Below are 13915 nucleotides of genomic sequence, written 5' to 3'. Positions count from 1 at the left end.
GACGTGGAATGAATTCGAATGTAATGCAAATTGCTCGTAGTTTAATAAACAGGAGAAAAAATTGAAAATGTATAACCATGTATTTTTTATCAAATGAAACAAGCACACGTTGATGTTAAACACGAGTATGTAAAATATTCTGCTTCGCAGAATTTTTAAATAACTATGTAAATACATCCGTAGACTTCTGGCGGGAAAATTTGAAAATTAGATTTCGTTACGATTTTCAATGTCTTGTTGTCGTTCTGTTTTCGAGATGCGAGCAACGAATTATGAAAAATTAACGTCGTCGAGTTCTTTATGAGGCGAGTGGAAGGTAAAATAAGGGCTATCAATCTTTCGCGATAAAATACGGCGTCAGAATGTCGATGATCTATTAATAAATGATTTAAGGGAATAAAGAGCGTAATCCAATCGGCCCGAGGGAAACATCTTCATTCAGCTGGACAGCTGTGGGAACGAGCATCGAGTAATTATAGCCACCTTTCAGTGAACATGACGAATTCAGTATCGATCGAGGAGATCCTTCTTTCGGCGGGAAATCGTTATTTTCTCAATATTATCGCCGTAAACGAATCGCTGAATCTTTAAAACTCGACGTTCTATTGGCTTGTAAATGTGTCGGGCAAAATATACTCCAGAATTGATAAACAACGAAATACAAAGAGAAAACAGAAAATAAAAAGTGGACATATCGTACTAACGAATTTCAGAATATTAATTAACAGTTAATTTTAAATTGGAAGCTTCTAAAATTAGAACAAGGTTTCTAATCACGTTGTTAATGTGTCTATTCTTTTAGCAGTCCCATAGTTTCCCATAATTTTTTGGAAATTATTCTTTCAGATTTAAGAAGAAAAAGAATCAGTTTTAAAATAAAAATATTTATAAATAATAAATATATAATAATAAATTGGAAGTTTCTAAAATTAGAACAAGGTTTCTAATCACGTTGTTAATGTGTCTATTCTTTTAGCAGTCCCATAGTTTCCAATAATTTTTTGGAAATTATTCTTTCAGATTTAAGAAGAAAAAGAATCAGTTTTAAAATAAAAATATTTATAAATAATAAATATATAATAATAAATTGGAAGTTTCTAAAATTAGAACAAGGTTTCTAATCACGTTGTTAATGTGTCTATTCTTTTAGCAGTCCCACAGTTTCCCATAATTTTTTGAAAATTATTCTCCAAACTTTCAGATTTAAGAAGAAAAAGAATCAGCTTTAAAATAAAAATATTTATAAATAATAAATTAAGTTTCTAAAATTAGGACAGGGTTTCTAATCACGTTGTTAATGTGTCTATTCTTTGAGCAGTCCCATAGTTTCCCATAATTTTTTGCAAATTATTCTCGAAACTTTACTTTCAGATTTAAGAAGACAAAGAATCAGCTTTAAAATAAATAATAAATATATAATAATAAATTGGAAGTTTCTAAAATTAGAACAAGGTTTCTAATCGTTAATGTGTCTATTCTTTTAACAGTCCCATAGTTTCCCATAATTTTTTGGAAATTATTCTTTCAGATTTGAGAAGAAAAAAAATCAGTTTTAAAATAAAAATATTTATAATTCCACTTGAAACAATGTCTCAGAGGATCTATAGAATATTGCACGTAAATATAGTGACAAGAAACGTTTTGAGCCTTTCTGTTCCAGCTTCCTGTTCGTTTCGAACTCCGTCGCCATTTTATTTGCAGCGAGAAACGATCAGAGTATGCACGAGGGTACATGTTTCGAGCGTAGTGCAAACAACTATAAAGAATGCCTGACCGAATGTTTACAGTGCGGGATAAATCCGTCTCTTCGACCATAAATTACGTTTCCGCTATAGCAAAGTTATTCGACGCGAAATACCGAATTTATCCTAACGATCTAATGACTTTATGACACTACGACGACAGAGTAGTTAATTTTCTGCAAAAGTAGAATTTTGGTCGATGCAAAACTGCTGGATAATCTCGTGGCGACGCTTATAATTAGCGTACTCGCCGCCAGAGGGCTACGCTGCTCTTGTTTCTCTCGCAAGTGCTCGACTACTAATCTGAGTTTCGACGTTTCATTGTTCTGACATTCGAGGCTCAAAATGGACAGAGGCTCCATACTTGTGGAAGCTTTTAAAGCGTTGACAACAAAGTTATGTTGCTATAGTTCCTCTGTAAATTAATTTGGGGAAGCTCACACTTTCGATAGCTTCGATACAACGTTCCATGTTGTTTCCAAATGTGTGTACACGAATTCCTGATACGGTTTAAAATTTCGTGTATAAAAATTACAGGATGACCAAAAAATAGTTTCTCGAATTTTCTGAAACCAGAGTGGTGTGTGTAGAGTGTACAAAATCGTATGGAATTAGGTCTTGGTAAGCTCCAAAGCGTTCATATAAATTATAGTAGTATCCTAATCGACCCAAAGATATTGAACGATTAGTATACAGGGTGAGACGCGAACTATCGAAGTTAATCAGTATTTAACCTAAAATAAATTGCAGTTGCCTAAATTTAAGAACAAAGTGATTTTCAAATGATACTTTTAAACTAGGTATTTTTAATTTCATGATATTGTAAGTTCATTTGTTTATTTCAAATACTATGGCAATCTCGATTCATCTAAAAGTCATCAAGACGCGAATTAGGCCTCGAAATCTATCAAAGTTAATCAGTATTTAACCAAAAATAAATTCCAGTTGCTTAAATTTAAGAACAAAGTGATTTTCAAATGATACTTTTAAACCAGGTATTTTTAATTTCATAGAATTGTAAGTTTATTTGTTTATGTCAAATACCATGGCAATCGATTCACCTAAAAGTCATCTAGCATCGTTATAGTCACCTACATCACTGCCAAGTTAAAAATACCTAGTTCCATTTAAAAATATACCAGTAACCTTAATTTTTTATCGAAAATCAATTTGTTTTTAAATTTAAGCAGCTGTAATTTCCCGTCGATTAAATACCGATCAACTTCGACGGGAAACATTTTTCGTCAGACTATCCAAAAGGGGCTGAACCATCGTGGAACTCGTGCCTCACCCCTGTACAGGGTGACCAAAAGATCCCCCAGGTCTCGGCCAGGCCAGCGGCGTTAATCCTTTCAGGACGTTGCCGGATAAATTCTGCGAGAGGGGGTTAGGTTCCGAGCGATAAGAGCAGCGTAACGAATGTACCGTAAGAAACGCGATAAGAGGGATGACTGGGCACGCGAACGGAGCTTTCAATTATCAAAGTTTGACGACCCGTTAACGGATCAACGGTGCAGGGAACGGTGGCTGGGCGGAGATCACGGCGGATCCTGTCGAAACAATCGAACGAGGAGGAAGAGGACGCAAAAAACGAAGGAGACCTGGGGGGTGGGTAGGGGGAGAGGGAGGGGGTTGAGGTGACCGACATCGAAGCAATTCATGGAAAACGAGCGAGTCGGAAGGGTGCAGCTGGGTCGGTAGGTACGCGTAGGTAGGGCAGAGAGTGCGGGGCGCAGGTAGGGCCTGGCGTGTACGCGCTGGGCTTTTGTGGTGGTTGATATCGACCCGCGGCGGAGGGTCGGAGCTGTCGGGGGTCGCATGGCGCAAGCCTGGACGGGAACGAGGGCGAGGTGGTGAACGGAGGCGCGAGAGGCGCGCGCGGAGACGGATGGAGAGAGAGTGGCTCCGCTTCCCTCCGAGGAGTGAAGAGAGATTACCGGCAGTAGTAACCCGGCCAGTACCCCGCGCGCGGGTGCAGCTGCATCCCGAGGAACCCCCGGTGTGTGTGAGAGTGCGTGAGAGAGAGAGTGGCCAGGAGTCACGGCGTGCCGAGCACCCGGGAAACGATCCGCCACGAGGAGCCCTGGTGCAGCACCGACAGGGTATCGTGTCACCCCGGTGTCGCCGCGGTGTCCAGCATCCGTGCAAGGCCACCTCGAGGGTGATATTACCACCCTGGTGGCGTCGGTGGTCGGGCACAGCTCGCGATGTCGACCGTGTCCCCGTGGGTGTAGAACGCGACGGTATGAATAGAGCGTGAGCAATACCGGCCGACGAGAACATCGAACATGTCGCGGAGATTCGAGGCCTCGAACGAGGATTCGTACCTGAGCGCCGGCAGGCCATCGAACCTCCTGCGTACCAGCTTCACCAACGCGAAATTGGAGTCCCTGTACCGTTCCTCGTCCCTCCAGCAACGTCGCGGCGGCCTCAAGTGCTTTCTGCTGTCCGCGTTGCTCTACGGCGTGCAGACGATCGCCTCGCCGGGGCAGGAGCTACCGGCCCGCGGACTCACCGTCGTATTCCTGGGACTGAACCTCGGTCTACTGGCCTGGGCGGAGCACAACCCGAGGGCCAAGGATGTCCTATGGTCGGTGGTGCCTCACGTGGCCTGGAAGCTGTCCACCGCACAGCTACTCAAACAGCTGTTCCTCAAGTCCAACGAGGTCACGCCTAGGGACGAACTGGGATGGTTGTTGCTCTTGCTGTACCTGCAGTTCGCCACCCTGCCCCTCAGGCTCTCGCGATGCGTGCTCATCGCGTTCGGGACTGCGCTCAGTTATATCGTCGCGGTGGTCGGGCTGTCCAAGGTGCCTACCCAGATACCCATCGATGTCTTGGTAGGTTTTTCTTGTTTGCAGATTTATGTTGGGCGTGGGCACGTTGCCGATATACTCGACACTTTCAGGATCAAAATTTGGTTACTGTTGTGAAATGCAACTGTTCGAGGCCATTAGCTCTGGTACTTATCTGTATTTTCATGGGTTGGGATGTGTGGATTGATGTTGGGCGTGGAATGTCAATAGTTTGCAGAGACACTTGATACTTTCAGGATCACAATTTGGTTACTGTTGTGAAATGCAACTGTTCGAGGCCATTAGCTCTGGTACTTATCTGTATTTTCATGGGTTGGGATGTGTGGATTGATGTTGGGCGTGGAATGTCAATAGTTTGCAGAGATACTTGATACTTTTAGGATCACAATTTGGTTCCTGTTGTGAAATGCAACTGTTCGAGGCCATTAGCTCTGGTACTTATCTGTATTTTCATGGGTTGGGATGTGTGGATTGATGTTGGGCGTGGAATGTCAATAGTTTGCAGAGACACTTGATACTTTTAGGCTCACTAGTTGATTCCTGTTGAGAAATACAACTATTAGAGACATTTGCCCTAATATTATCTATGCTTCTGATGGGTCGAGGTCTGTAGATTGATGTTGGGCGTGGAATGTCAGTAGTTTGACGATAAATTTTGCAAAGACACTTCCTACTTTTAGGATCAGATACAACTATCAGAGACATTCGTCCCAATACTCATCTACATTTCGATGTTTCGAGGCGTGTAGATCGATGTTTGACGATGAGTTTTGCAAAGGAATAGTTGCACTTTTGAGACGACAATTGGACACCTGCTCAGGATCATAACTGATTATTATTATAATCATACACACCTGCCTATAGATACTCATCTATGTTTTGCTCTAAGTTTTTCTCTGCAGATTGATGTTGGGCGTGGAATGTCAATTTGACGATGAATTTTTGCAAAGATTCCTGCCATTTCCAGGATCAGAATTCAGTTCCTGTTGAGAGACCCAACTATTACAGACATCTGCCCTAATATTTATCTCCATTTGACTGGGTTGAAGCGTGCAGATTAATATTTGACTCGAGAAGTCTTTGATAATGGACTTTGACGATAACTGATTACTATTTGAACTGTACACCTGTTCAAACACTATGTTTTTCCAGGTTATTGTCTGTAGATTGATGTTGGGGAGACAATAGTTTGGAGTTGGTTCTCGCAGGAAGTTTGAGGACGTTTGAAGAGCTTTTCTCATACCCAGAAACGAAATTGTTCGCTTGATTGTTTGTTCTATGATGTACAGAGCAATTGGTACCTTTGAGACTGTTGATTCGTGCTTATTGAGGAATGTGTCTATTGATTGAACTGTTTACAGTTCTAGGTATAGGTGCTTATCTAGAATTTCGGTAGATTCGTGTCTCCCAACTGATATTGGGGGGATCGATGGTTCTACGACGGATATAGCCAATTGTAGTTGACAGTTTTGGGACTAACGACTTTCCACTTGTCCAGAAATCCATCAGTTCGATTGGATCGCTCGCGATACGTGGTTAGGCACCTAGTTAAAGTTTCAATAGGTTAGCGTCTATAAATTGGTATTGATTCAGAGACGGCAGCTAATGCCTTTGGCATTAGAGTTTTCGTACTTGTTGAGTAACGTGTTTGATGATTCGTTGAACCGAATAGTTGGCTGGGATTCCTGCGTTTGGCAAGCTTCCGTCTGCAAATTTGTCCCAGGAACGTCAAAGGCCTAATTTTACGAAGACACTTCTACTTTCTTGCGTTTACGACACGTTTGTGTTTTTTTTTCAATTTCAGTTTCGTCGTGCTATCGAAGAATTCGTTCTTGAAAACAGATTTGATCGATTGCAACAGAGTTTGTCGAACGGAAAGGGGGTTGATACCCCCGTCGACAGTGATGGAGCACGAATTTGAATATACCGAGAAACTTTGCAAACTAATTTTAGTGGGAATCGAAGACAGCAAATTTATATATCCAGCCTCACCGAAAATATTGTCTGACGTTGGAATTAAGAAGCCTCGAGCCCTCCAGGATTCAATCCCACTCGAGCCATCGATTAGCCATCGAATCCTCGATATCTCCAAACGTCAGGCTTTTCAATCCACGGGCTCCGATCAGTTCTTAGCACGGCTGAATTATTTTCGTTTAATATATCAGGCGAATAATGCGCTGCGTTCGATAATTAATTTCGAACAGGAAATTATTCTCCACTTTTCATTTAATTATGAAGAAAATCCTTTTTAAATTTATAATAATCGATGCTAGATTTACAGAGTCAATTTGAGTAGTGTCAAAGATTTCATACTCAATCTTCCATTCGTAAATATTAAATTTCATCGATGCAATCGTATTTCAGTTCGACTGAAATTTTGTTTATTTATCGAAGTCTAATCAGTTTTTAACGCAGCAGAATTAAATATTTTCGTTTAATATTTCAAGTGAATAACGTACACAGTGTCCAATAATTAATTTCGAACAGAAAACAATTATTTCTTTTAAATTTATGATAATTTTATCGATGCAACGATACGAATGAATTAAAATTCTAATCGAAAGAAAAATCGTATTTAAATTCGACTGAATTTTTTTTTTATCCATCCAGCGACCTTTGTGTATAATATTTCTGTTTCTGCGGAGGACACGCGATTGTTCGGTGCAGCGTATCGAATGTTATTACGTTTCGTGCCATTTTAAGATTTTTTAGCTCGCTGCTCGAGCAACCGTAGTATCAAACACACGACACCGGTGGGATCGCTCGGTATTTCGTAGTCGCTCGAACTTAATACCGAGTAATTCAGTGGTCGCGGTGGCAACGTGAAATCAGAAACGTAGCCTGTGATTCAGCGTGATTGCGATCCGCCTCGCAGAAACAACTGTTGCCCGCTGGAGAACCGCAGTGAGCCAATTCGTCGACGGCTAGAGCCCGGGTCTGTAGACCTTTACGCGTGTCGATCGATCGATACGCAACACGTTCGCGAACGATACATCGCGGAATAACTCGAACGATTCTCCGCGTTCGACTACCGCGTCCTACAAACTGTCACATACAGGATATCCGGTCAAACCTGGGAAAAATTTTAATAGGGGATTCTACAGGCTAAAATAAGACGAAAATCAAGAATAGTAATTTGTTGATGAAGGCTTCGTTAAAAAGTTATTAACGTTTAAAGTTCCAAACGTACTGAATTTTTTTTCTCGAAAATGCGCATGATTTCGGGGGTATGTCTATTCACCAAAAATGATCGAAATTAACCACTCTAGGTAACAATAATTTTTTTAGAATGTTTTGATATTATTTAATTTTTTCAAAAAATTTCACACCTTCTGGAATTTTTTTCTCGAAAGTGGGTAGAATTTCGAGAGTATGTCTAATAGCCAAAAATGATTGTAATTAACCCCCGCAAATGAAAATAATTTTTTTAGAACGATTTGGAAGTTTTTAATTTTGTCGAAAAATTTCTAACTTTCTCGAATTTTTTTCTTGAAAATGCGCAAGATTTCGGGGGTATGTATATTTACCAAAAATGATTGAAATTAACTCCTCTAGGTAAAAATAATTTTTTTAGAATGATTTGAAATTTTTTAATTTTGTCGAAAAATGTCACACCTTCTCAAATTTTTTTCTCGAAAGTGGGTAGGATTTTGGGGGTATGTCTATTTACCAAAAATGATTGAAATTAACTCCTCTAGGTAAAACTAATTTTTTTAGAATGATTTGATATTTTTTAATTTTTTCAAAAAATTTCACACATTCTGGAAATTTTTTCTCGAAAGTGGGTAGAATTTCGAGAGTATGTCTAATAACCACAAATGATTGTAATTAACCCCCGCAACTGAAAATAATTTTTTTAAAACGATTTGGAAGTTTTTAATTTTGTAGAAAAATTTCTAACTTTCTCGAATTTTTTTCTTGAAAATGCGCAAGATTTCGGGGGTATGTATATTTACCAAAAATGATTGAAATTAACTCCTCTAGGTAAAAATAATTTTTTTAGAATGATTTGAAATTTTTTAATTTTGTCAAAAAATGTCACACCTTCTCAAATTTTTTTCTCGTAAGTGGGTAGGATTTTGGGGGTATGTCTATTCACCAAAAATGATTGAAATTAACTCCTCTAGGTAAAACTAATTTTTTTAGAATGATTTGAAATTTTTTAATTTTGTCAAAAAATATCACACATTCCCGAATTTTTTTCTCGAAAGTGCGTAGAATTTCGAGGGTATGTGTAATGACTAAAAATAACTATAATTGACCCCCGCAACCGAATATAATTTTTTCAGTACGATTTGGAATTTTTTAATTTAATTGTTAATAACTTTTTAACGAAGCTTCAGTCAAGAAAGTAATATTCTTGATTTTCGTCTTATTTTGGGCTCTAGAATCTTCCATTAAAATTTTTCCCAGGGTTGTCTGAACACCCTGTATAACGCCTCGAAAATTAACCAGAATTTGCGTTTTGACAACTAAAAAAAAACACACATGGAATTTTTTGGTACTTGGAATATCGACTATGATTAGTTTAGTTTCTCAAAAAACATCGATTTCGAAAATATATATTATTATGAAACAAAATTTTTTATTATAAATTTTTCGACTTGTTTCTCAATGGGGAATCACCATTGTCGATTTCACTACGAAATGATAATTTCTTCTATATAATAAAGTGAATTAAAAACATTGAAACAAAGTATAGGAGAATAGTGAAATTAGTAAAATTGTATATTTCGATGGTTTTTGTACAACACGTGGATGTTAGTAATAACGTTTCGGTTGTGTAACGTTTGGTCGATCGACTGAATTGATCGACCTCGAGTCGATCAAAATCGCACGTGTAAACACAATGTCCAAGTTGAAACAAGTTCTGATCGTTCGACTAGAAAGAGTCTATTCGTCTATTTCTGATCGAGCGATCGTTACGGCTGCACTCGATCGTGTAAACATTGGAAAAGTTGCCTAACGATTTGCAAGACTGACGAAATTAAATTGAACAACGAATTTAATAAATTGAACCAACTTTAAAAAATTGCTTAATGGAAGCTTCCAACCATCGGGGTTATTTTTCACGTTCAATGTTATTTATTTTTACCAAAAAACAGTATTTTTCGAATGCTGAAAACGCACTTAACGAATTGCACGCGGTGACCAGCACAATGGAGGCTGAAAAACGAGAGACAAAATGGCAGATTTCCCCATCGGTCGATGATGCGTTAATATCGACGAAAACGGTCCGAAAAATCCGCGGAGCAACGGTGTATTTCAACGAATACTCCATCGAGATATACAGGGTGATCAATTCGAACAAATAAAAACGTTTCAGAGAAAAGTTAAATCGTTTCTATATCACATAACCTCGATTACATAGTCGTACAAAAATGATATATTCTCCCTACACAAAAGTACTGCGCCACAAAATTTTCGTTTATTAACCCTTTGCACTCCGAATTATATTCCAATTTTGTTACCAGCGACTCCCAATGCTTTTAAGTGTTTTATTTACACTGTTGTTGTATTTTGGAATTTTCAAGTGTACGATATCTGTTTTGGACTTGAAAAAATGTCGAATGAGATAAAAATTGATGTCCAATCACACTCGACAGAGGAGTGCAAAGGGTTAAAATCATGTTTCTCGTTCCATCGGTGGCTTCTAAATCATAGGACACTGAAAAGCTTTTGTCTCGATAGAAATCCGTGAGAAATAATTTTGGACACCCTGTAGAGTCCCTGGGCAGGGAACGAGGGTGAAAAATTCATCTCTGTTCCATATTGCGGCAACGTTTAACTCCTGTTTTTCCGCGGAACACGCGCGTCTCCACGGTTTCCTTTTTAATCAACCTGTCTCCCCACCCCCACCCTCCCCCCTCGTCGGGGATTGTTAATTAGCGGCTTCTGCCAATACTGCCGGGCGTCCAGTTCATCTGGTCGCTGATTAAAGCGGCGATGTCCTGCCACCGATGGCGATTCGAGGCCGCGGAGCAAGAAAAGTTCGTAATTAAGGGAGGGGTAGGGGGGGCTGGTGAACTCCGCAAGACGCCGTGTCGTAATCCGGATCGAAGGAAACGGCTCGCGTTCGAAATGGCGGACGGGGCCCCGTTCGCGTTGAAACGTCGGTTAATCGACTTTTGATGGAGGCCGGTAATGAACAATCTGTCGCGACCATTAGCATCGCAAATTCGTCGGGCCAGAAATGCAACGACAGGAAGCTTCGACGATTACGAATGCCGGAAACCGGACGAGATTGAAAAGTTTCCGCGTTCCCAGCGATCGCTTCGAGTTCCACGAGCCTCGAAAACTCGGAGAAACGACGGAATCGGCGATAACTTCGAAGGGAGCTCGGAAAATCCATGAATAAGAATCAAATTAATATTAAAAAATCCTTTTAATCAGCAAAATAATTGCAATTTGAATATCTGACGCAAGGATGAGATTCTTTGCTAAAAACTGAGTCTACAATGTGTAATAAGTTTTTCTCACCCGAACGATCGTTTACGAGATAAACGAGTTTGAATATCATTTGGCGCAATATTGACGCGCGTGCATTTTCGGAGCTGATTATCTCGAGAACGAAGCCTCGTACGAGAAAAATGTATAGTACAGTTTCGACTTGTTTTTGACAGAGGAATTAAATCCCATCGTTAGATATTACAAATTGTAATGCAATTTGTGCATTCCGCGAGTGTTTACGTGCTAACGTTAACTTGCTCAGCATTTATGTTTCTAGTGCCTCCTTATCTCGCACACTGATCGTCCAACGCTAATTGTGCTTAGTATAGCGAACCTCTGGACCGTTAAGCGTCGCCCCTTTTAATTGGCCACACCCATCGCGAACGGGGCGAGTTTAAAACTCGCCGACCGCGAGCGTCCCCACATTAATCTTCCCAAATTCGGAACGAAAACGACCTCATATTTCAGCGGCGTTTTAATTCCTGGAATCGAGTCGACGAGGAGGGGTGGGGATACGGGGCGAAAAAATCGTCGCTGGCAGGGAATTAATAGCCCCTCCCGGCAAGAAAATAGAATCCTGGCCAATCTCTTCGCGCGAGCATCAATCTTTGAGTTCGTCAAACTTCTTCCCCAACAAACGATCGCCAAGAAGTTGCAAGTTTCCACCCCCTCCTCGTTGAAACACGAGGCCTGAATTGGGTAATAAATTATTTAAATTCCTTGAATGTTGAATCGAGAGATTTGTAGGATCGAATTAATTTTTAATTCTCGTTTTAGTTAATTCTTAATAATAATACCCCCGTCGGTGATGTGGTAATATTAGGAATTGATAAACTTGGTGAATGTTTAGTTCAAAGGCAAAGTAGGCGCGGAATTAGTTTGAGATAGTTTTTGGTCGGGAGTGAGGGGATTGTTTAACAAAATAAGCCAGGTAAATTTCTCTCCCGTCATTGATTTTCTGTCCAGGCTGTTAATCTAATCGCTCGTGAAATGCAACGTGATTTTCCAAACAATGGCGACCCAGTCGTCTGGTCAGACAGAAAATTCCTACCTTTGTCTCTCGTATATCATTCAATAGCCTGCAGTTCGTCGATCCTGCATGCCCCACGGGCGCTGCATTATGCACGCGCGACACGTTTCGCAGAAATTGTAGGAACTACGAGGATCGAGGAGGAAACGCATCGAATTGGAATATTCCACCCTCTGAGAGGAATCCCCGGAATACCCGATAGCGTTCAAATATTTTTTACTCCGTTTGTTTATTATTGCATTCCGTTCTGCGTGCTTGGCCAGAAACTGTTCTCGCGTTTTCGATCGAACTCGATCGTTTCCGAAGACCTCCTCGAAATATTAAATAAGTATAAATTACCGTGGAATTTCATTTGATAGTCGGAATTCGAAAATTAGAAACTCGGGTAGCAATATCGCGGCTTCGAGCCGCCGGGGAAAGTAGCGAATTAGTACGAGCTATTTCGCAACTTTAAGATTCTATCGTAAATAGGAATCTCGAGTAATCCTACAGTTTCAAGGTTTTAAAATTGCGGAACTTTTGTTAAGTTATTTTGCGATTATATTATTCTTGGCTGAGGACGAGTTTGGGGCAGATATAGCGATAATTTTGTACTTTAATTTTAGGATTTTTTGGTTGCTTGAAGAGTGAAAATTTTGAGGGATATTTTTGCTAGTTTTTGAAATCTGTTTCAATGGATTTTCGAAAGCTGAAGTGTAGGGTATGTTGATTGAAGAATTCCAAAAATTTAGGAGAAGTATTGGGATAGGTATTAAAGCAGTAATTTTTTATTTTAATTTTAGGATTTTTTGGTTATTTGAAGAGTGAAAATTTTGAGGGATATTTTTGCTAGTTTTTGAAATCTGTTTCAATGGATTTTCGAAAGCTGAAGTGTAGGATATGTTGATTGAAGAATTCCAAAAATTTAGGAGAAGTATTGGGATAGGTATTAGAGCAGTAATTTTTTACTTTAATTTTAGGATTTTTTGGTTGCTTGAAGAGTGAAGATTTTGAGGGATATTTTTACCAATTTTTAGAATTTGTTTCAATGTATTTTTGAAAGCTGGAAACTAGGGTTGATTGAAAAATTTCAAAAATTTACGAGAACAGGATTTTCGATACTAGTTTTACAATTTGAGAATTCTATTTGACGAATCGCGAGGATTCATTCGACAGCTTTCAGAACCCGTGGGAAACCGAATTTCAAGTTCGAAATACACTCGGTGCGAAATATTGAATTAATGGGCACTGTTGACGAAGTTATACAAATAAGCTGGAAACGGAAAATGGAGTTAGAGTCGCGAGGGAAACATGCAAATTTATTTCGCAAAAGTGTACAAATGTGTATTTCGAAATTTAATAGTTTCAGTATTCCATTCGAATCTACTGTTTCCAAAATCATTGATAAATAATAATTCAAAATATTTCATTTTAACCCTGCGAAAAATTAAAATGGGGGATTCTAGAGGCCAAAATAAGACGAAAATCAAGAATACCCATTTGTTTATGGAGGCTTCGTTAAAAAGTTATTAACGTTTAAAATTCCACCAGTACTGAATTTTTTTCTCGAAAATGCGCAAGATTTCGGGGGTATGTCTATTCACCAAAAATGATTGTAATTGACCCCCGCAACCGAAAATAATTTTTCCAAAACGATTCGAAATTTTTTTTTCCGCCGAAAAATTTCAGCATCTACCCCCTGTCGATTTTTCTTCATAATTCGTTTTTTATTTTTAATAATTTTGTTTGATGCCCTATAGAAAAGTTGTCTAATACTTTTTTGTAGGTACCCATGAGCTCTACTTCAAAAAAAAGTTTCATTGAAATATATTCACTATTGTAAGAGTTGTGGACGTTTGAAAATTGGACCATTTTTATGGGGTTTTTTCTTATTTTGC

At 39.3% G+C, this 13915-nt stretch overlaps 1 protein-coding gene across 1 annotated transcript in view; it reads left to right on the top strand.

Annotated features, from left to right (window-relative positions):
• Positions 1 to 3742: 3742 nt before the first annotated feature.
• The window catches only part of LOC122404482 (adenylate cyclase type 3-like), a 34831-nt gene continuing 24658 nt past the window's right edge, over positions 3743 to 13915 (top strand). The window contains exon 1 of the mRNA XM_043408454.1: positions 3743 to 4582. Within this exon, the coding sequence (XP_043264389.1) occupies positions 4031 to 4582 (552 nt within the window). The 5' untranslated portion in view covers positions 3743 to 4030. The remainder of the gene's footprint in view (positions 4583 to 13915) is intronic.

The sequence above is a fragment of the Colletes gigas genome, unplaced genomic scaffold, assembly GCF_013123115.1.
Source record: "Colletes gigas isolate AHSC1104 unplaced genomic scaffold, ASM1312311v1 Colletes_gigas_Sc00003, whole genome shotgun sequence".
Classification (NCBI taxonomy): Eukaryota; Metazoa; Arthropoda; class Insecta; order Hymenoptera; family Colletidae; genus Colletes; species Colletes gigas.
Note: the sequence above shows the minus strand (reverse complement) of the source record. Positions and strands in the feature narration are given on the sequence as shown.